The sequence below is a fragment of the Cherax quadricarinatus genome, chromosome 20, assembly GCF_038502225.1.
Source record: "Cherax quadricarinatus isolate ZL_2023a chromosome 20, ASM3850222v1, whole genome shotgun sequence".
Lineage (NCBI taxonomy): Eukaryota > Metazoa > Arthropoda > Malacostraca > Decapoda > Parastacidae > Cherax > Cherax quadricarinatus.
In genome coordinates, this window is record NC_091311.1 from 3,528,074 (window position 1) to 3,552,338 (window position 24,265).

At 41.5% G+C, this 24,265-nt stretch overlaps 1 protein-coding gene across 2 annotated transcripts in view; it reads left to right on the plus strand.

Annotated features, from left to right (window-relative positions):
* The first annotated feature begins 18,279 nt into the window (after positions 1-18,279).
* LOC128687535 (ATP-dependent Clp protease proteolytic subunit-like) overlaps positions 18,280-24,265 on the plus strand; it is a 254,816-nt gene continuing 248,830 nt past the window's right edge. The window contains exon 1 of one of the 2 annotated variants that reach the window (XM_070086866.1): positions 18,280-18,615. In XM_070086866.1, the coding sequence (XP_069942967.1) occupies positions 18,580-18,615 (36 nt within the window). In that variant the 5' untranslated portion in view covers positions 18,280-18,579. The remainder of the gene's footprint in view (positions 18,616-24,265) is intronic. The other variant, XM_070086865.1, reaches the window with a different exon arrangement.

Genomic DNA, 24,265 nt, shown 5'->3' on the forward strand with positions numbered 1-24,265 from the left:
TCTATCTTCTTTTTCGGCAACTTCGCTTTGGCGAGTTAACACAAGGCATTTTGACCATCTGGTAGCCCGTGTGGTTTTTTAAAATCCAGCCGATCTTTGCCTTGGGCCCTTTCCCCTCACTACTCGAGGGTAGGCTATCTTAGGGGCTGACCTTCATAAGTCAGCTGAAATAGGATGCTAGTTTAACATCAAGGAAAGTTCCCTTTTTGTTAAGAAACTCCTCTGCCAGATGTTCCTTCCTCAACATCATGGCGAGGATACGTGTAAGATTACGCATTGACGGCAATCAAATGTCAATGAAAGAAATTCTCACATGTATTTGCTCCAACTCAACTGTTGCTCCAGTGGATGTTTTTCAAACCCACGCTGGAGCAGTACTTCTCCTCTCTTCGGAAGAAGAGTTACTTCAACTTCTGAAGCATGATGTGCTTGAAAAACTCAAGACTTCTGGTGTTACCCCAGTTGCACCTGATAGCTATCAAGCTCAGAGGACTGTGTTTGTGGCCAGAATCAACAGTTTCATGAAACATAGCACAGTGAATGAAATTGTTGACGACATTAACACCGAGAATTCTGACTTTAGGGCTGTAGAAGCACATAAATTCTCTAATCCTACCAACAACAAGGTGACCTTAAAGCTAATACTTGAGACACCTGAGGAGGCCAAACTTGTGTGTCAACATGGATTCAAATGTTTTGGCACCAGATGTACACCTGACCAAATCTCTCTTGAACGATTTATCAGTGTGACACAATGTTTCAAGTGTTATGCCTTTGGTCATAACAACAATAAATGCAGTACTCAAGGGCAGATTTGTAGCATTTGCTCTGGCCAACATTCGTATAGAGATTGTACCAACAAAACTACACCTAAATGTGTCCTCTGCAATGGAAAACATCATGCTGTTTCTGCTATTTGTCCTGAAAGGAAAAAGGAAATGCAGAAAATTCTTGAAGCTAAGAAACTGTCCACTGCTAAGAAGACCACTCCCCAGGCACCGCCAACGATGTCCCAAACTTCCTTCCCAGCTCTGCCTGGATCAAGTGGGACTCCTCAGGTCTCTACCAGTTAGTTAGTTTAATATGTTTATTATGCACCCCATACCCATCCTGTGGGCGGTAGTCAAAAGATTACAGAGGTACATAATTGGTCCAGGGACTGGACTCCAAAGTTTTGATAGCTGAGCAAGTTACAGAGGTAATGAACTCACAATTTACAAAGGTAATGAACTCACAATTTACAAAGGTAATGAACTCACAATTTACAAAGGTAATGAACTCCAGGTAAGTCTGGTCACAATCATGACAAGTTACAAAGGTATTTACAGATTACAGAGGTACGTAATGGGTCCAGGGACTGGGCCCCCAAAGTTTTGATAGCTGAACTAGGTACAAAGGTAATGAGCTCACAAGTTACAAAGGTAATGAATTCTGTAGAATGGTTACTTACGTTTATACTTTGGCTACAATCATGAACAAATTATAGAGTAATGAGCAATTCACACTTCCACACCCGGTCACAACTGTAATGAGTTATTGGTGCAAATATTGATTGTTGAGTCACACACACCACACACACACACACACACACACACACACACACACACACACACACACACACACACACACACACACACACACACACACACACACACACACACACTTTAGTTTAATATCTTTATGCACCCCATACCCATCCTGTGGGCGGTAGTCAAAAGATTACAAAGGTACATAATGGGTCCAGTGACTGGACCCCAAAGTTATGATAGCTGAACTAGTTACAAAGGTAATGAACTCCAGGTAGATCTGGTCACTAATCATGGCAAGTTACAGAGGTAATGAAATTGTGTCTCTACCAATGGTTCCAATGTTTGGAATTCTGCCCCTCTTGGAGCGCCCCAATCTAACCCTCACTTACACCATACACAAACACAACAACAAGGTTCAGTATCATCTCCTATGTCTCAGGTATCCACAGCCGGGGATATGACGAGAGCACAACTATGTACATGTTGGCCAAAGACATAGCAGGTGGTGACATTCAACTCTGCTCTCAGGTTTTAAATGATCTGTTAATGGCTAATGGAATCACTCCCATCACTATCCCAGAAAATGTGAAGGCTATTATGACCCAGCCTTCTCATAACAAGAAGTATGTTCCCTACTCTGCATCTAAAAATAAGCCTAAGTCATCCCTGGCTCAGGGATCGCCCACCTCACAAACTCAGGTTGTCAACTCCCCTCAACCCGATAAGTCAACACCTGAACATAACAATGCCCCAGAAAGTGGTGCCTACTCTCCCGCTATTGAAGCTGATCCTGTTGAACAGGAACTTTCCCAGGGTGACTCACCTTGCCTGCCTAATATTCCCTTGGAGCCTCCACAATCTCCCATTAACTCTCACGAGCCTCTGCTTCCTGTAACTGGGAATATCATACCTCAGTTTTCTGATGATGACTCTAACGATTCTAATGAGTCTGTTAATATTACTGCCTCTAGTGAAGATGATGGCATTCTTAATACACAAGCACCTACGCAAAAGTTCCCTCCTCCCCTTGATGAGTCCAGCAGGGATAGTGTTGATGCAACACGTGACATTACTTGCAGGCGTTCAGACCGCAGTGTACGAGCGAAGAACAAGAAATAATGGGGATTTCAATTTTCCAACTTAATGTTCAACATTTCTTTAATAACCGTTACCTTCTTGAGGTTGAACTACATAATTACAATCCCGATGTTATACTCTTGAACGAGACAGCTGCAATAGTTGATCAACATATTAAATTACGTGGTTACTCTACTGTGGAGAAATCGAGAGGATCATTTAGTGGTGTAGCCATCTTAGTTAAATTAGGCTATACATTTAAAAATATTCATGTTGATGAAGATAACATTCTTGCAATAGAAATGACAACGTCTCATGGACAACTAGTGATAAGAACTGGATATTTTCCCCCGAGACAACAATATATAGAGTCAATTCCTCTACATAGGATATTAAGCAGAAATATTCCAACAATTCTAGCGGGAGATTTTAATGCTCATCACCCTGCCCTCTTCAACTGTGGAACTGGTATTCCACTGGGTGACTTAAAAGGAAAACAACTATTTAATATCATGACAGCCAGAAACTTGTCATTTCAAGGCCCATTCTTTAAACCGTACATTGGACCTCATCCAGGGACACCAGATATAGTACTGACAAACAGGGACTGTGACATCTTTCACTGTCGTATATCTCCTGGTGGAAACGTAGGATCTGACCATATCCCTGTTATAATACAACTACAAACTTCTCCATTTAGAATACCTGTACCTCCTAAACCCAATCTTAACACCCTAGGATTTGACCCCTTCAGGGCATTTCTGGGTGATGATGAAATTGTGTCATTGGAAAATCTACCTTCCAATGCAATTGATGATGCAATCAGGTCCCTGCATAATCGAATAATTGAAGCAACTAATGCAACTTGTCAATTAGCTTCCACAAAGATATACCAACAATATAAACCTACTAGGGAAATTAGAGACAATTTGAGAAATTTTCAAGCAGAATGTCGACGGCATCTTCAAACGCGACAACCACCAGTAGCTACACTGCACCGATTAAGGCAAGAATTAATTACTATGATTAGTCATCACAAACGGGACATATGGAAACTTCTAGTTCTTCAAACTAATCAGTATAAACGTGAACCAGCAAAATTTTGGAGTAAGATCCGACAACTTTTAGGGGCAAAGCACAAGGCTCCTAACTACCTAGTTCATACCTTCACTGATGAGGATGAGGAAGATGTTGAAATTAAACTTGACGATCCACAGGACCAGGCTAATTTGATGGGTGATGTATGGGAGAAAATTCTCTCCCATAATAACAGTCGTCAATTTAACAATAATCATTATCAGTTAGTAAATGAATGGAGAGATGAGAACTTAGATGATCTACAACCACTACCTTCCATCGATACTTCAACTCTTGAAGATACCCACCCGCTTACTAGACCTATTACATTACTAGAGATAAGTCAGGTTATTGGAAGAATGAGAAATAGAGCCCCTGGCCTCTCTGAAATAACAATGAAACAAATAAAGTACCTACCTAGAAATTGTAAACGGTCTTTGGTCAATATCTTTAATGCCATCTTGGCCTCAGGACATTTTCCAGTTGTTTTTAAGACTGCTAAGATGATCTTTCTTGGTAAGCCCAATAAAGACATCCACCAACCTGGGAACTATAGACCTATAACTTTACTTGAAGTCACTGGAAAAGTTCTTGAGAAAGTCATTTCCAACAGATTGAACTACTATATGGAGTTTAATCACTTTTTTACTGAAAAACAATTTGGCTTTAGAACACATAGAGGTACCAATCATGCAATAAATGTTATTTTCGATACTGTAGCAAGTCTAAAACATCAGGGCAATCTTGCCTTAATTGCCACCAGAGATGTTCATAAAGCTTTTGATAGCTTATGGCATGATGGCCTTATATACAAACTCATTGACCTACCAGACCATAACTGGACTTTTCTCAGATTAATATATAATTTCTTAACTCAAAGAAAAATCATTCCCACCTTTCATGGCAAGTCGACAGAGCCTTTTATACCGACAGCTGGTGTCCCACAAGGTTCTTGTCTGAGTCCACTTCTGTTCAACATTTATGTGAATGACCTTCCTCAACCAGAGTTTAATGACACAATTGTGACACAGTTTGCAGATGATGTTATTCATGTCGTCTCATCAACTCCGGTAACAGGAAAATACAAGTATGAGAGAGTCATAGAGAAAATGAATATTGAACTTCGTCGAACATCTAATTGGGAAAAGAAATGGAGAATTACAACTAATCCTGACAAGGTCCTTGTTAGCACGATAGGATGTTTTGCATCAACAATTGAAGATAAAGGAGGTATCTCCATCAGAGGTACACCTGTAGCCATTAGAAACCCTAACAAGATTTTGGGATATGAAATCGACAGGCTGCTCCATTCAACATCTCATGTAACTAAAAAGATCAACATAGCCAAAGCCGGTCTTAGCAGACTCTTTCGATTTAATCAAGCCCCTCAACATGTCAAAAAACATCTGTATAAAATGATAATAAGACCAATACTCGAATACCCTTGTGTCCCAATGTCATTAACAACAAAGACCAACATGCTACGGTTACAAAGGGTCCAGAATAGAGCTCTTCGCTTCATCACCGATACCAGGAGGAGAGACAGAGTTAAAATGGCAGATTTACACATACAACAAGATATTACTGCCATAAACGTACGCCTTGACACCCTAAAAAAGAAACAACTTTATATAATGCAAGAACTATACATGCCAGATAGAGAACATCCTATACAAGTGGTAAATACCAAGGATTACACCATCAATACTCCTCCTCACAGGACTCAAAGAATGACTCTCCCACAGAGGGTCCGTCGCTTTATTCATAAAGCTGATTACCCTCGACCCATGATATTGAGCAACCTCCCTGATGAAGAAGATTGGGTACCACCAGAACCCTTCTATGTATACTGAGAAAATCATCGCCCCCAATTAGGGAGACATATAACTTTCTAATGTAAAAATTATGCTATTTACTATGGCTGGACACCACCTGTAAGAAGCCATTGTCACGAACTTTATAAACTGGCCAAAAAATTATTGCCTTCCTTGTCGCATAAATATCCGTTGTGCAATCGCAAAAAAAAAAAAAAAAAAAAAAAAAAAAAAAAAAAAAAAAAAAAAAAAAAAAAAAAAAAAAAAAAAAAAAAAAAAAAAAAAAAAAAGCAATTGCAACTTGTATAATTACTACCAATTCAGAGTCATGTACTTATATACCTATTATATCTATGTGACTCTGATGGGTTAGTCTTACACCCCTTAAATAAATATATTATCACTTCACGTACACTTTTTAAATTGCACCAAAGTGGTTGGGCCACTTACCTTTATATCCTACCTCTCCCCCCCCACCCACCCTTTTCCAATATTTCCATCCTTACCCATCCTTCTTCCTTACCCATCTCACCAAAGCTCTGGTCTGAACAAGAACAAGAACAAGAAGCGGAATTTATGATCTCAGTGGAAAGCGAGGATGCAGGGAATGTAAAGCCAGGCATATTGTTGAGTTTGAAAAGTTCATTGATGGTGGTGTTGAAGGAACCAGGCTCGGCTACATTCTGTACATGAGCATACATGATGCAGTAAAGAATCTTGGTGGAGTCGGCAGTAGATGCTAGCAGGGAAGTTGTGGGAGCAGCTTGCGTGGCTTGTAGGATCTTGGTAGTGTCTCTTTGAAGCTTGGCGATAGCAGCATATTTGGTTTCTTGTAGGTTGGGCTTCTTTTGTTGTTGTTGTTGTTGTTTCTTGAGTATGTCTCTTCTGGTAGGGCATCGGGCAGCAAGAGTATGGTGGTCATTCTTGCAGTTCAAGCATTTAGGTGGTGAGGCAGTAGTGCAATTATTGAAGTCATGACCCTCACGGCCACAGGTGGAGCAGAACTTCTTGTCCTTGGTAGGGAAATCTTTAGTGGTGTGTAAGTAGGATTAACAATTATAGCACTGAGATTTGTTGGAATTTCTCTGTTTCAATGATCTGTTTGCAGGAATGTAGATTGAAAGATGGAGCACCTCCACCAAACTTGCCTGGATATGCAGCTTATAACCTAAGGTCAACCAACTGTTGTGTGATGTATGTCAGAAAGAGCTTGCCACATTAACTCCTTTCCTTGCAGAGTCGAGTTAACATGCAGTATCATGGTGTCAAAGTATATGCAGGCGATTTTTCCATAAACATTTTTAATCTCTATGCCCCAGCGAACCAGCTTCGACCTGATGCTTTACCAGATCGCATCAATAGTGAACCTACCATCATTCTTGGAGATTTTAATGCCAGACATAAGAATATTGGTGGGTCTATAACAAACACCAATGGAACTAAACTAGTGAGATTGCTAAATGAGCATGATAATGTTCGAATTGTGGGCACTACTGAGCCTACTCACATATATGGTGGCATACTAGATCTGTGTCTTGGATTTAATACATCATATACGATGCATGACTCTGTCATAGTTGATGATCTTCTATCTGATCACTTCCCAAGACTAACAACTGTCAATCTTGATCACATCTCCAGCAATCAAGGCGCTAAATACAGAAGGAGGAAACTTATTCTCAAACCAGAACACAGAGACAACTTTATTAACCACTTGGATCAATGGTATAAGAATTACGAGCCCATTGGCACACAAAAATTTAATGATGATTTAATTACCACTATTGAGAGTGTTCTCACAGATCAAGTGGGCAGGAATAGGAAACAAAAACCCTCCACTATAAATAACAATAAAAACCAATGTAAATACTATAATGATCCACAGCTGCGCAATCTAACACATGCAGCTAGAAGGATTGGTAAAGCATACCGTGAATGTAGAACCCCAGACCTGCTCAGAACGTTCCAAGCTGCACTAACAAATGCAAGGAATAGAAAGGAAGAACTTAGGCAACAGGAATGGGAACAGTTTGTTAGTGGATTAAATAGGTCCACCCCTTTGAGTTTGGCTTGGAAAGGTATAAATAAAATAACCAGGAAAAAGACTGGCAATGTTGCTCATCCCTTTCCTCTTGAAAAAGCAAATGACCTCATAAATGACTGGTCCAAAACATCCAGGCATGAAAGCCTTCCATCTCATATTAGAAAAAATTTAGAGAGTACTTCTGAAGAAATGTTGAAACTGATTAATTTTATGAGCCAAAATATTGATGAGAGTGATTGCCTCTTTACCGAGTATGAATTAGATAATGCATTAACCAAAGGTCGATCAACTGCTCCTGGAGAGGATGGTATAACCTATGATATTCTCAGAACTCTAAGGCACGTGCCTGATAACCCTTTGTTGGCACTGTATAATCTCAGTTACATTGAGGGCGTTCTTCCTACTTCCTGGATCAATAGTCTCATTGTGCCTATCCCTAAGCCCCAACAGCCTGATACATTTAGGCCGATCTCCTTAACTAGTTGTCTTTGTAAAACTTTTGAAAGAATGATGCTTAACAGACTGTACTACAGAATCAGAGATCAACTTTCCCCCTACCTCTATGGGTTCATGAAAGGTAAAAGTGTGCAGAACTGTATTTCCACCTTTCTCACTGCACACACCTCTACTAGTTTTACCACTTTTCTTGATCTAAAATCTGCATTTGATATTGCGAACAGAACCGTTATACTACATGAATTAGCCAAAATGAATATTGGTGGTAGCTTACTCTGCTGGATAATAGGATACCTGTCAAATAGAGTATCCTCTGTCCTTTACCAAGGCTTCAGAAGTGATTCTAAAGAAATGTCTTTAGGTACACCGCAGGGAGGAGTTCTTAGTCCCATGCTATTTAATATTCTGATTAATGCTCTCCTAAATGCTCTACCTGCCTCACCTAAACATATAGCTATAAGCTATGCTGATGATATCATGATCCATACAATAGGGCATAAGAAGATGAATACCATTCTTAATGAAGTTCAAGCAATTTGTAATCGACTAGGCCTCATAATATCTTCCTCTAAAACTAAGATATTAACAAGCAAACGACATCCCCCACCCATCTATTTGCAGGGTGAAATCATTAGCTACGTTAAAACTTACAGATATCTTGGTGTAGATGTACCCTTTAACAAATCCACTATACCACAACTAAACAAGAAATGTAAAGCTAGGCTAAATGCTCTCAAAGCTGTTGCTGGCTACAATCCCAACTATGGTGCAAATGTGAGAATCGTGAGAATGATGTACATAGCCTATATTAGGTCCTTAATTGATTATGCTGCTCCCATGTTGATATTAGCTAGAGAAAGTTCTCTCCGACCCTTGGAGTTAATGCAAAATGAAGCTCTCAGGATTATTCTTGGCTGTCCCAGATCTACAAAAGTTCTTAACATGAGGAAGGAGCTTGGTATTTCTAGTATCAGTGATAGGATTGTTGAAATTAACACTGTACTCGGTATTAGAATGTTGAGAAACGAACCAGACACTGTCACAGTGAATCTTACCAAGTGTCTAGAGGCAAATACACACAGATCTAAATGGATTGTGAAAACGTGCAATTGCATTAAGTTTTATAACCTGCATGAACTGTATCACTGTAGGCAACAAGAGCATTTCACCCCTCCATGGAAGATGTGTTCATTTAATATCACATACCTACAAGTCCCTCCCAAGAAGCTCATTGCTAGTAATCCCTTCCTTAAATCTCTTGTTAGAGCAACTGCTCAAGAAGAAATTTCTCACCTAGCTGGTAGTAACAAGTTATCACAAGTTATATACACTGATGGATCTAAACAGGAGTCTTCTGGCAGGGCAGCATCTGCTCTTGTTGCCACCTCCCTAGTTAAGAACGATAATAAATTTGTTGAGTTAGGCATAAGAATTAACAACTGGGCGTCTACACTGCAAACTGAATTGTTTGCAATCCTAATGGCGCTAAAGCTAACCTATGACACTGAGCTTGACTCTATCATCATTACTGATTCTATGTGTTAGGTAAGACACATATGCAACAGTTAGGTATCTTTATTTCGAAACGTTTCGCCTACACAGTAGGCTTCTTCAGTCGAGTACAGAAAAGTTGATAGAAGCAGAAGATACTTGAAGACGATGTAATCAGTCCATCACCCTTAAAGTTTTGAGGTGGTCAGTCCCTCAGTCTGGAGAAGAGCATTGTTCCGTTGTCTGAAACAATATGAAGTTGAAGTGACAGAATGGGGCCTTATATAGTGCCAGGAGGTGAGACGTAGGTTGATTTGGGAGAGCAGGTCCCTCTCAAACCCAGCCGTTCTCACTAGTAGAGGTTGTCAAGTTGATGGTCTGTACCAAGATACCCTTGTGTTGCAGTGTCTGACAGAATGAACATTAAAATGGTATAAAATACCGACAGATTGTTAGGTATGACACATATGCAACAGTTAGGTATCTTTATTTCGAAACGTTTCGCCTACACAGTAGGCTTCTTCAGTCGAGTACAGAAAAGTTGATAGAAGCAGAAGATACTTGAAGACGATGTAATCAGTCCATCACCCTTAAAGTTTTGAGGTGGTCAGTCCCTCAGTCTGGAGAAGAGCATTGTTCCGTTGTCTGAAACAATATGAAGTTGAAGTGACAGAATGGGGCCTTATATAGTGCCAGGAGGTGAGACGTAGGTTGATTTGGGAGAGCAGGTCCCTCTCAAACCCAGCCGTTCTCACTAGTAGAGGTTGTCAAGTTGATGGTCTGTACCAAGATACCCTTGTGTTGCAGTGTCTGACAGAATGAACATTAAAATGGTATAAAATACCTGGCACTATATAAGGCCCCATTCTGTCACTTCAACTTCATATTGTTTCAGACAACGGAACAATGCTCTTCTCCAGACTGAGGGACTGACCACCTCAAAACTTTAAGGGTGATGGACTGATTACATCGTCTTCAAGTATCTTCTGCTTCTATCAACTTTTCTGTACTCGACTGAAGAAGCCTACTGTGTAGGCGAAACGTTTCGAAATAAAGATACCTATCTGTTGCATATGTGTCTTACCTAACAATCTGTCGGTATTTTATACCATTTTAATGTTCATTCTGTCAGACACTGCAACACAAGGGTATCTTGGTACAGACCATCAACTTTGACAACCTCTACTAGTGAGAACGGCTGGGTTTGAGAGGGACCTGCTCTCCCAAATCAACCTACGTCTCACCTCCTGGCACTATATAAGGCCCCATTCTGTCACTTCAACTTCATATTGTTTCAGACAACGGAACAATGCTCTTCTCCAGACTGAGGGACTGACCACCTCAAAACTTTAAGGGTGATGGACTGATTACATCGTCTTCAAGTATCTTCTGCTTCTATCAACTTTTCTGTACTCGACTGAAGAAGCCTACTGTGTAGGCGAAACGTTTCGAAATAAAGATACCTAACTGTTGCATATGTGTCTTACCTAACAATCTGTCGGTATTTTATACCATTTTAATGTTCATTCTGTCAGACACTGCAACACAAGGGTATCTTGGTACAGACCATCAACTTGACAACCTCTACTAGTGAGAACGGCTGGGTTTGAGAGGGACCTGCTCTCCCAAATCAACCTACGTCTCACCTCCTGGCACTATATAAGGCCCCATTCTGTCACTTCAACTTCATATTGTTTCAGACAACGGAACAATGCTCTTCTCCAGACTGAGGGACTGACCACCTCAAAACTTTAAGGGTGATGGACTGATTACATCGTCTTCAAGTATCTTCTGCTTCTATCAACTTTTCTGTACTCGACTGAAGAAGCCTACTGTGTAGGCGAAACGTTTCGAAATAAAGATACCTAACTGTTGCATATGTGTCTTACCTAACAATCTGTCGGTATTTTATACCATTTTAATGTTCACACTGATTCTATGTCATCACTGAAGGCTCTTGACTCATATAATGACTCCAACAACATGCTCATTGGGGAAGCCAGGTATAGATACTCAAAAATTAGGGACAAAGGAATTAATGTACAATTGCTATGGATCCCATCACACACTGGATTACTCCTTCATGATAAAGTTGATATGTTAGCCAAGAAGAGTATCGAGAAGGAGAATGTAGAATATAACTTTGGTATAACTGTGTCTAGCATTAGGAATAATATTAGGAGAGAAGTAAATAATGAAAATGATTGTTATAGGAATGCAGTTAGAAGCCTGAGTAGATCTATAACCCACTATGATAACATGAACGTAGATAAGTATGTTTATGGAGCAACTTGCAATGTGAACAGACTGACTGATGTTGTAGTGGCCAGGCTTAGGCTTGGTTACAAGTACTTCTGGCAGTTTGGGAGACACACAGATGATGATCAAACTAAATGTAAATTATGTGATCAGGCATATGGTCACTCTCTTGAACACTATGTGCTTAATTGTCCACTTATTGAGGAATACAGAGACAGACAGTATAATAACCTATGTGACATGTCAAGATATCTTATTAATGAAAATAAGATACCAGATATACTAAGCAAATTTCCTAAATTTGCTTGTAACAGATAAGTGAACTATAGATATGTAGATATAAATCCATATGTATTCCTGTTAACCCTTTGGGGCCTAGTTCCTAGGCCTTTTGTGTATCCATATGCACTCGCGCTACCGTCCACAGGATGGATATGGGGTGCACAATAAACTAGCCACTTCGGTGGCAAAATCTAAAATCAATGAAGGCTGGGTTGATGTGAAAGTAGTGAATAGCCAGGCCCTCAGCGAGAGCCTTGGTTGCCATGTTGACGTCACTGAAGGTGACCTTCAGCATGGATGAAGCATTGAGTATTTTAGTAATGAAGTCCACCTTGGCCCAAGGGTTCTGTGCTTCGATAGAGGACTTGATTTCTTCAGTGGCCTGTGCAGTGATGAGGTTGTCGAGTCGCTTGAGGAACACAGTTCTCCTGGCCCTCAGAGCTGGGGAAGTCAAGACAAGAAATCCCTGGTCTCGTAGAGTGGTAGTAGCAGTAGTGGTAAGTAGTTTCTCGGCCTCTGTGTCGTCTGTACAGACGACAACAAAGGTCTCTTTGAGCGATAAGATCGCATTACATTTGGTTTGCAGTCTGCTGTTAACAACAGCTGCAAGTGCTAGTTTGAAAGTTAAGACACATGTGCAACATCTGGATATCTTTATTGTAGACGTTTCGCCATCCAGTGGCTTTATCAATACAGATTCTAGGACATAATAGGAAGACAGTAGAACTATATACAAAAGATGAGGTAATCAGTCCCTCGGCCTTGGAGTTAGTGTTCACAGCATCGTGGTGGAGGAGAATCTGGAGCAAAGACAAGAAGACTGGCGGTTATATAGGCGTCAGTGAATGGGACGGGCAGCAGACGAGGTCAGTCACTGGTAGGCGGGATTCCCCAGTGGAAGTAGGTCCTTCCCAAAGAGATGGGTTAGTTGCAGCAGCTGTGAAGAAGGTCTTGTAGATGTCCTCTGAACCAAGATTCCATGATGTTGCAGTGTCTGACAAGTTGTGCAAGAAAGGTATAAAATACCGACAATATGAAAGTTAAGACACATGTGCAACATCTGGATATCTTTATTGTAGTAGACGTTTCGCCATCCAGTGGCTTTATCAATACAGATTCTAGGACATAATAGGAAGACAGTAGAACTATATACAAAAGATGAGGTAATCAGTCCCTCGGCCTTGGAGTTAGTGTTCACAGCATCGTGGTGGAGGAGAGTCTGGAGCAAAGGCAAGAAGACTGGCGCTTTTTATAGGCGTCAGTGAATGGGACGGGCAGCAGACGAGGGCAGTCACTGGTAGGCGGGATTCCCCAGTGGAAGTAGGTCCTTCCCAAAGAGATGGGTTAGTTGCAGCAGCCGTGAAGAAGGTCTTGTAGATGTCCTCTGAACCAAGATTCCATGATGTTGCAGTGTCTGACAAGTTGTGCAAGAAAGGTATAAAATACCGACAATATGAAAGTTAAGACACATGTGCAACATCTGGATATCTTTATTGTAGTAGACGTTTCGCCATCCAGTGGCTTTATCAATACAGATTCTAGGACATAATAGGAAGACAGTAGAACTATATACAAAAGATGAGGTAATCAGTCCCTCGGCCTTGGAGTTAGTGTTCACAGCATCGTGGTGGAGGAGAGTCTGGAGCAAAGGCAAGAAGACTGGCGCTTTTTATAGGCGTCAGTGAATGGGACGGGCAGCAGACGAGGGCAGTCACTGGTAGGCGGGATTCCTCAGTGGAAGTAGGTCCTTCCCAAAGAGATGGGTTAGTTGCAGCAGCTGTCGGTATTTTATACCTTTCTTGCACAAGTGCTAGTTTGGACGAGTCATTGACTGTCCCACTCGCTGGTTTGATCTTTATCCTGTTAGAGTAATGCATCGTGAAGTGATGCAGACTAAAGGTTCCCCTCCCCAACGGGGATCGAAGGGAGACTCTTGTCTTCTCTGTGTCGATAATTATTCTTTATCAAGGTTACAGAGAAAAGTAGGAATTTTAGGACACCTAGGTCACAAAAATGTTCTCCTTCGATACCTACGATAATCTAGCTCTCCACAAGTCACTCTGGACCTATATTAATTTCAAATGAAATATACATCACCAGGAATTCTGGCAAAACATTAATATAAATATGTGGACTGTATATTAAATTTAAAATGTGAATACATATACATTGAAGGAGAATTTATAATAATAAGACTGTGGGTGTGTGCATGCGTGTGTGTGTGGGTGTACTTGCTTGTGTGTATGCATATATTTGTATGCTCGTGTGTGTGTGGGTGTGCGTGCTTGTGTGTATGCATATATTTGTACGCTCGTGTGCATATGTCTGTGCGTGCGCCCTCGTGTGTGTATGTGTGTGCGCACGTGCTAGTGTGGGTGTATGACCCACTTAATATTTGTATTTATAACTCATTACATTTGTGACCAGGTGTGGACGTATCAGTGGTTCATTAGTTTGTAATTTGTTCATGACTGTAACCATGTATAGGAGTGAAGCTGATTCATTACCTTTGTAACTTACCATGATTGTGACCAGATCTACCTGGAGTTCATTACCTTTGTAACTAGTTCAGCTATCATAACTTTGGGGTCCAGTCCCTGGACCCATTATGTACCTTTGTAATCTTTTGACTTCCGCCCACAGGATGGGTATGGGGTGCATAATAAAGATATTAAACTAACTATAATGAGACTCACCGATAAGTCTGGAGATTACACTGTGTCATACAAACCCCTGCCTAAATTATGAAGAAAATACTGGCCAGAATTTCAACACAAAATAGACATGACTTAGCTGGGGTTCCAAAGCTGTCCTGTCCATCTGCTTAATGCTCACGTTATGCAGGACTGCAAATCCAACAATTTCGGCTCCTATTTGAGAGGTTTTAAGCCCAATGTAACCCCTAGAGCAACGAAAATTTATGCACATTTCATTAGCTTGCCTTTACCCCATTCAAAACAATGGCATCCCTCTCCTGCTCGTCAGCACAGGCGCAGAGCTTCCCTGTCGGTTCTCCTCTTTAAAATGCACTTTAGAGCAATAGTAATGTATTAATCAGGTATATTTACCTGGAGTTTACCTGGAGAGAGTTCCGGGGGTCAATGCCCCCATGGCCCAGTCTGTGACCAGGCCTCCTGGTGGATCAGAGCCTGATCAACCAGGCTGTTACTGCTGGCTGCACGCAAACCAACGTATGAGCCACAGCCCGGCTGGTCAGGAACCGACTTTAGGTGCTTGTCCAGTGCCAGCTTGAAGACTGCCAGGGGTCTGTTGGTAATCCCCCTTATGTATGCTGGGAGGCAGTTGAACAGTCTTGGGCCCCTGACACTTATTGTGTGGTCTCTTAACGTGCTAGTGACACCCCTGCTTTTCATTGGGGGGATGTTACATTGTCTGCCAAGTCTTTTGCTTTCGTAGTGAGTGATTTTCGTGTGCAAGTTCGGTACTAGTCCCTCTAGGATTTTCCAGGTGTATATAATCATGTATCTCTCCCGCCTTCGTTCCAGGGAATACAGGTTTAGGAACCTCAAGCGCTCCCAGTAATTGAGGTGATTTATCTCCGTTATGCGCGCCGTGAAAGTTCTCTGTACATTTTCTCGGTCAGCAATTTCACCTGCCTTGAAAGGTGCTGTTAGTGTGCAGCAATATTCCAGCCTAGATAGAACAAGTGACCTGAAGAGTGTCATCATGGGCTTGGCCTACCTAGTTATTTACATTATAAAAAATATACAGCATAATTTTGGGAAATTATTTTCCACATGCACCATGAACCTTAAACTGAAATCAGGCCAAGTAACGTACCACCTGATTGATGTTGTCCACACAATTTCACGAAAAATGGTGGAATAATCTCTCGAATCAACTGACTATTCCCACGCTTTTCTTGGAAGCGATACATGATAGATGTCGTTTATTTATTTATTCTTTTTTGAGATGAGACCAGAGGTTTGTGTGCCGGAAAGAGGTCGTCGGCGTGCTAGGTTTGGCATGCATGCCAAGGGTTGCCCACCCCTGGTCTAGGTAATCTACACATATGCTGCTATGTATGATAATTTATGTAACTGTATTTATATGTACCCGTACCTGAGTAAACTTATTTATTTAGCCTTTGGGTAGTAGTTGTTGGTTGTGACATTATTTTGAATTTTGTAGACCCTCTTGGTTTTCTGGCCTATATTTACTGTTTAACTCTTCTAACGGTTCATCCACACTGTGTTTTCTCATACAGGAGGGAGTTTATCTGATCTTAGTGGAGCTTATTGTTTTTTATTGTATTTCTTGTGGTAACCTTGTGACCTCAATTTTCATTTAGATTTGAGCAATATTTCTTCTGGTGTAGACGTGTCAGTGGCTCATTACATTGTAATTTGTTCATGATTGTAACCATGAATAGGAGTGTAGATGATTCATTACCTTTGTAACTTGCCATGACTGTGACCAGATCTACCTGGAGTTCATTACCTTTGTAACTAGTTCAGCTATCATAACTTTGGGGTCCAGTCCCTGGACCCATTATGTACGTACCTCTTTAATCTTTTGACTACCGCCCACAGGATGGGTATGGGGTGCTTAATAAAGATATTAAACTAGTTAGTTAGTTTAATATGTTTATTATGCACCCCATACCCATCCTGTGGGCGGTAGTCAAAAGATTACAGAGGTACATAATTGGTCCAGGGACTGGACTCCAAAGTTTTGATAGCTGAGCAAGTTACAGAGGTAATGAACTCACAATTTACAAAGGTAATGAACTCACAATTTACAAAGGTAATGAACTCACAATTTACAAAGGTAATGAACTCACAATTTACAAAGGTAATGAACTCCAGGTAAGTCTGGTCACAATCATGACAAGTTACAAAGGTATTTACAGATTACAGAGGTACGTAATGGGTCCAGGGACTGGGCCCCCAAAGTTTTGATAGCTGAACTAGGTACAAAGGTAATGAGCTCACAAGTTACAAAGGTAATGAATTCTGTAAAATGGTTACTTACGTTTATACTTTGGCTACAATCATGAACAAATTACAGAGTAATGAGCAATTCACACTTCCACACCCGGTCACAATTGTAATGAGTTATTGGTGCAAATATTGATTGTTGAGTCACACACACCACACACACACACACACACACACACACACACACACACACACACACACACACACACACACACACACACACACACACACACACACACACACTTTAGTTTAATATCTTTATGCACCCCATACCCATCCTGTGGGCGGTAGTCAAAAGATTACAAAGGTACATAATGGGTCCAGTGACTGGACCCCAAAGTTATGATAGCTGAACTAGTTACAAAGGTAATGAACTCCAGGTAGATCTGGTCACTAATCATGGCAAGTTACAGAGGTAATGAATCAGCTTCACTCCTATACATGGTTACAGTCATGAACAAATTATAAAGTAATGAACCACTGATACGTCCACACCTGGTCACAATTGTAATGAGTTATAAATACAAATATTAAGTGGATCATACACGATATTAAACTAATTAAACTAATGTAAGATAAGTGGACTCAGACGGTCGTCAGTTGTGGTGGCCCTATAAACCACCACCAAGACCACCAGGAAGACGACTTCTGCAACAGACTAGTAACAATAAAAATATATAATATCTTTATTTCTACAAGTATACGTACATGCTATACAGGCCTAACTGATATCAGTGACATACTACTATATAGATAGCCGCTTGTTATGCTGAACATTTCGGGGAAAATTAGGTCAATTTTGTCCCAGGATGTGACCCACATCAGTAGACAAACACCCATAGAAAAACAGGTGTAAAGAAACACGCCTAATGTTTCTACTCTCGCTGGTAATCGAACGCGGACACTTGCTGTGTGAAGCGAGAGCTCTAGCCACCAGGCCACGGGGCACCGTAAAGAACTTGAACCGAAACTTCGTAGGGTGTGGACGTCTCTCTCGCCTGAACGTCAATGACAAAGTTTGCACGTTCTCTCTGGGACGCTTGTCCTGCTCCATTTTGCCCACCGGGCACTGTACAGGAGGGGCATCTGGTCATCAACTTACTTTTAGCCAGCTCCGAGGAAAAATGGAGCTGGCTGACGTTTTGGTGGGAAGCCAGTTATTAAACTCAGGTGGGGTGTGGGCGCCCCGCTCTGCTGGGGATTGTCGAGGGGGGTCCACCCGGTCTAACTGAGAACTTCTAGTTTCTGTTTCTATTTACAAAGGAACTCTTGTTACTGTTTCTCTCATGGCACAACTTTGAGTAACAACTGTTGCCAGTACACCAGGAAGTTGGTGACGGTACTGAGTAAGGTGTAAGTGACCCTTATAAACCCAACACAACCAACACGGTGTTGTTGGCCAAGAAACTTGTAAACTCACGTACAGGGAAGAAACTTGTAAACTCACGTACAGGGAAGAAACTTGTAAACTCACGTACAGGGAAGAAGAAACTTGTAAACTCACATACAGGGAAGAAGAAACTTGTAAACTCACGTACAGGGAAGAAGAAACTTGTTGTATGATCAGGTAGAAAGAAGAAAGAAGTTGAATGTTTTTATTACGGTCCCTCCAGAGGTTGGTGCCGGTGAGTACATCGAACATAATTAGTAACGTGTGCATGTTTAACACATTAAGTAGACGTTTCAGCCACCAGGAGCTTTAATACAGAGAAGAACAGCGAGGTAGAGTTATGTCTCCACACATCATTATATTTACATACTCTAGAGTCCATGATGTACTCGTGGCTCAGTAGCTGCCTGGACTCACACTCTGGGGTTGTGTCCTTGCAACGAGCTGAAATGTTGCACTGCACGTTTCTATACACTTGTTGTCTCTGCACGGAGAAGAGTTGCTCGGACGAGCTTGATAATTTATATTTTAATGTACAATCAGCGGCTTCTTCAGTAGTGATGTTTCATGGACGTTGTTTATTTTTTAATGTTAGGTTAATTATGGATAGGTGAGGTTAAATGGGCAGCCTAACTTAACCTAGCCTAGCCTAACTTAGCCTAGCCTAACATAACCTAGCCTAGCCTACCCTAACCTAACTTAACCTAGCCTAACCTAACTTAACCTAGCCTAACCTAACTTAACCTAGCCTAACCTAACTTAACATAGCCTAACCTAACTTAACTTAGCCTAACCTAACTTAACCTAGCCTAATCTAACAGCCTGGCCTACCCTAACCTAACCTATGTGATAAATGGTTTAAAAAACCGACAAGTTGAAGATTGAGACACTTACGCAACATATGGGAATCTTTATTGACGAAACATTTCGCCACACAGTGGCTTCATCAGTCCAATACAAAGCAGAAAGGTATAAGGAGAGGAGGAGTTTGAGGTAATCAGTCCCCAGCCTGGAGTCGATGTGTTCAGTCCATCAATCTTGTAGAATGTACAGCATAGGGCTGTAAACGTGGCTTATATACTGTAGTCAGGTGAGGTGAAGCAGGAGGAGGCGGGGTCATAGTCGTACCATTCACTAGTCTAAGTAGGTCTTCGTCCAAAGGTTGGACAAGGGATAAAGAATTCTTTGTATCAAGATCCAATGATGCTGCAGTGTCTGACTTCAACTTGTCAGTTTTTTAAACCATTTATCACATCTGTCAGACACTGCAGCATCATGGGATCTTGATACAAAGAATTCTTTATCATTTGTCCAACCTTTGGACAAAGACCTACTTAGACTAGTGGATGGTTCCACTATGACCCCACCTTCTCCTGCTTTACCTCACCTGACTACAGTATATAAGGCACATCTATAGCTCTATGCTGTACATTCTACAAGATTGATGGACTGAACACATCGACTCCAGGCTGAGGGACTGATTACCTCAAACTCCTCCTCCCCTTACACCTTTCTGCTTTGTATTGGACTGATGAAGCCACTGTGTGGCGAAACGTTTCCTCAATAAAGATTCCCATATGTTGCATAAGTGTCTCAATCTTAAACCTAACTTAACCTAGCCTAGCCTTGCCTAACCTAACTTAACCTAGTCTAGCCTAACCTAACTTAACCTAGCCTAACATAACCAAACTTAGCCTAGCCTAATTTAACCTAGCCTAGCATAACTTAACATAACCTAGCCTAACTTAACATAGCCTAACCTAACTTTACCAAGCCTAGCCAAACTTCCTAGCCTAGCACTAGCTAACTTAACCAAGCCTAACCTAACTTAACCTAGCCAAACTTAACCAAGCCTAGCCTAGCCTAACTTAACCTAGCCTAACCTAACATAATCTAGCCTAGCCTAACCTAACTTAACCTAGCCTAGCCTAACCTAACCTAGCCTAGCCTAACCTTACTTAACCTAACCTAACCTAACCTAACCTAACCTAACCTAACCTAACCTAGCTTAACCTAACCTAACTTTACCAAAGCCGAGCCTAGCCTAGCCTAACCTGATCAAGCCTAATCTAACTAAACCTAACCAAGCCTAACCTAACTTAACCTAACCTAACCAAGCCTAACCTAACCTAACCAAGCCTAACCTAACCAAGCCTAACCTAACCTAACCTAACCTAACCTAACCTAACCTAACCAAGCCTAACCAAACCAAGCCTAACCTAAATAAGCCTAACCAAGATAAGACACATAGGCAACATTTAGGCAACTTTATTCCGAAATGTTTCGCCTACACAGTAGGCTTCTTCAGTCAAGTACAGAAAGTAGGCAGAAGCAGTAGAGATGTGAAGACGATGTAATCAGTCCATCACCCTTGAATTTGTAGATTTGAGGTTGTCAGTCCCTCAGTTAGTTCCAGACTTTGGAACAGAATTTCTCCAGGCTGAGGGACTGACAACCTCAAATCTACGGCTTCAAGGGTGATGGACTGATTACATCGTCTTCACATCTCTACTGCTCCTGCCTACTTTCTGTACTTGACTGAAGAAGCCTACTGTGTAGGCGAAACATTTCGGAATAAAGTTGCCTAAATGTTGCCTATGTGTCTTATCTACCAACCTGTTGGTATTGTATACCATTTTATAATCAAGCCTAATCAAACCATGCCAAGCCAGGCCTAGCCTATCCTAATGTAACCAAGGGAAATAAGTCAATTTGTCTCACTGTTTTGTGTTATCCTGTGTAATTTACACACTTGTTACTATGTATGATAATTTGTGTAACTGTATTTATGTGTACCTTTACTTAAATAATCTTACTAACTTAACCTTACCTAGCCTAAACCGTTCCTTAACAAATGCAAACATAACCTATTACCTAGCAAATTACAAAATTATTCTACAGTGATAATTGCATTTGCTGAGAAAGTCCAACATGATAGCTGTTTCTAAGACATGAAATTTTGTGCAGTGTTCATTGTTTTATTGTTACAGTGTTGAAACTCTGTGGACTGAATCCTAGCCATGGACTGAATCCTGCCATGAACTGAATCCTGGCAATGGACTGAATCATGGCCATAGACTGAATCCTAGCCATGTATTGAATCCTAGTCATGGACTGAATCCTGGCTATGGACTGAATCATGACCATCGACTGAATCCTAGCTATCTGCTAAATACACAAATAACCCGCACATAGAAGAGAGGAACTTAGGACGACGTTTCGGTCCGATTTGGACCATTTACAAAGTCACACTAACCAGAAGTGGAGCAGGACGGGTATATATAGGCAGGAAGAGGTAGTGGTGGTAGTAGTAGTAGTAGTAGTAGTAGCAGTTGTAGTGGTAGTGGTAGTAGTGGGGAATTAAGGAGGAGGAGCCAGTCAAATACAAAGAAAGGGGAGGACTGCAAGGGAGCTAGGTACCCACACAGGGAGAGCAAGTGCACAGAGGTGGGGGGAAAGGGGAAGTGATGAAATAAATAATGAAGGAACAGAAACACGAGACAGAAGAAAGAAAGACAACCCAGAGGAGAAAAAAGGAAAGAGGAAAGGGGAAGAGGGAGAAGAAGAAAAAATGAGGAATTAGGTTAAGTCACAGGTGTTCTGGAGTTTGGAGCATTTTACAATGTAGTGGGAGAGGAAGGCATCTACAGAGACGAAGCCAGGACTAAGATTCATACAAGGAAAGTTGTGTATTAGAGAGGATTCAACTAGACGGCGACTGTTAAAGTTGGAAGTAGGGAAGACAGTTTTAGCGGAAGACCAGTCATTAGGATGGCTGTGATCTCTGACCTGACAGAACAGAACATTGTTAGTGTCGGCAAGCCTAACACTATTTTTGTGCTCCCTAAGCCTGTCAGAAAGAGATCGACCAGTTTCTCCAAAGTATTGAAGAGGACAGCAGGAACAAGAAATAGAGTAGACACCAGGAACATCTATAGAGGGAGGAGAGGTATGAACGAGATTAGCGCGAAGAGTGTTAGTCTGGTGGAAAGTAAGTTTGATGTCTAAGGGACGGAGAGAATTGTTGAGATTAGAAAGACCGGAAATGTAGGGAAGGCAGAGGACAGAAGAGTTCCCAGGAGTAGAGAGTTTGGGAGAGAAGAAATTAAGTTTAGCACATGAGAGAGCAGAGTCTATGAAATGGGAAGGGTAGCCAAGACGGGAAAACGAATTATGAAGAGTGGAAATTTCTGCTGGAAGGAACTGAGGATCACAGATGCGGAGGGCACGGAGAAATTGGGAGATAAGAACACTTTTCTTGACAGAGGAAGCATGATAGGAAAAGTAGTGAGTGTACATGCCTCTGTACATAGGTTTTCAGTAAACAGAAAAGTAAAAACCTGTACCTGAGCGGTGGACATGAACATCAAGGAAAGGAAGCAAGGAATTAGATTCCCATTCAACTTTAAACTTAATGGAAGGGGCAAGATTATTAATAGCTTCGAGAAAAGGTTTGAAGAGACTGGAGTCATGAGGCCACAGAGCAAAGATGTCATCCACATAGCGGAGCCAGAGTGAAGGTTGCACATCGATGGTAGGAAGAAGAACAGTCTCGAAGTATTCCATGTAAAGATTAGCAAGGACAGGAGAGAGAGCGGAGAGCCCATAGCGACACCAAAGGTTTGAGGATAATATTTCCCTTGGAAGGAAAAGAAATTAGAGTCCACACAGAGGCGGATAAGATCAAGAAAGACATCAGTAGGTATAGGGAGATGTAGAAACCCTTCATGGGCCTTCTCTCTAAGGAAATCATGGACATCATCAAGAGGGACATTGGTGAAGAGGGACTCAACGTCAAGACTAAGCATCTTACAGGTTGGGAGAGAGCGAACCCGTTCAATGAAGTCTTGAGAGTGACGGAGGTGGGCAGGAGAAAAAGTACCAAGAAAGGGAGTGAGGGTTTTGGCCAACCAAGAGGATATGATAGGACTAAGAGGAATATCTGGTTTATGAGTTTTGGGAAGGCCATAGAAATAGGGAAGAGAGGGACAGATAACATAAAACCGTTGAACAAGGTCAAAGTCAGGAGGACAGAGGTCGGAGAGAGTCCTTAGTTTCTTGTTGAAAGTTCTCTTGATGTGATCAAGAGGGTTGGAAACAAGAGGAGTGTAGGTACGTGAGTCAGAGAGCAAGACATCAGCTTTACGGAGGTAATCCTCGCGATCAAGGTTAACTACCGAATTACCTTTGTCAGAGGATAGTATGACAATGTTAGTGTTAGATTTAACAGAAGAAAGGGCAAGTTGGTAATGGCACGGAAGGTGGTGATTCTTAGAAAACAGACTATCAATAGCAGGAAGGAGAGCACCACAAAAAGTGGACAAGTCAGGAAGATTACGGGAACGAGATTGACGAAAGGAATCAAAAGAGCTAATCAGGGCAATACCAGCGTGAGGGGTAGGCGAAGTGGCAAAGGAAAGGCCAAAACCAAGAAGTTCAAGCTCATACTGAGAGAGTGAGACAGAAGACAGACCTTCAGTGTTACTATGGGCTCTCCTCTCTCTCCTGTCCTTGCTAATCTTTACATGGAATACTTCGAGACTGTTCTTCTTCCTACCATCGATGTGCAACCTTCACTGTGGCTCCGCTATGTGGATGACATCTTTGCTCTGTGGCCTCATGACTCCAGTCTCTTCCAACCTTTTCTTGAAGCTCTTAACAATCTTGCCCCCTCCATTAAGTTTAAAGCTGAATGGGAATCTAATTCCTTGCTTCCTTTCCTTGATGTCCATGTCCACCGCTCAGGTACAGGTTTTTCCTTTTCCGTTTACCGAAAACCTATGCACATTGGCATGTATATTCACTACTTTTCCTGTCATGCTTCCTCTATCAAGAAAAGTGTTATCTCCCTATTTCTCCGTGCCCTCCGCATCTGTGATCCTCAG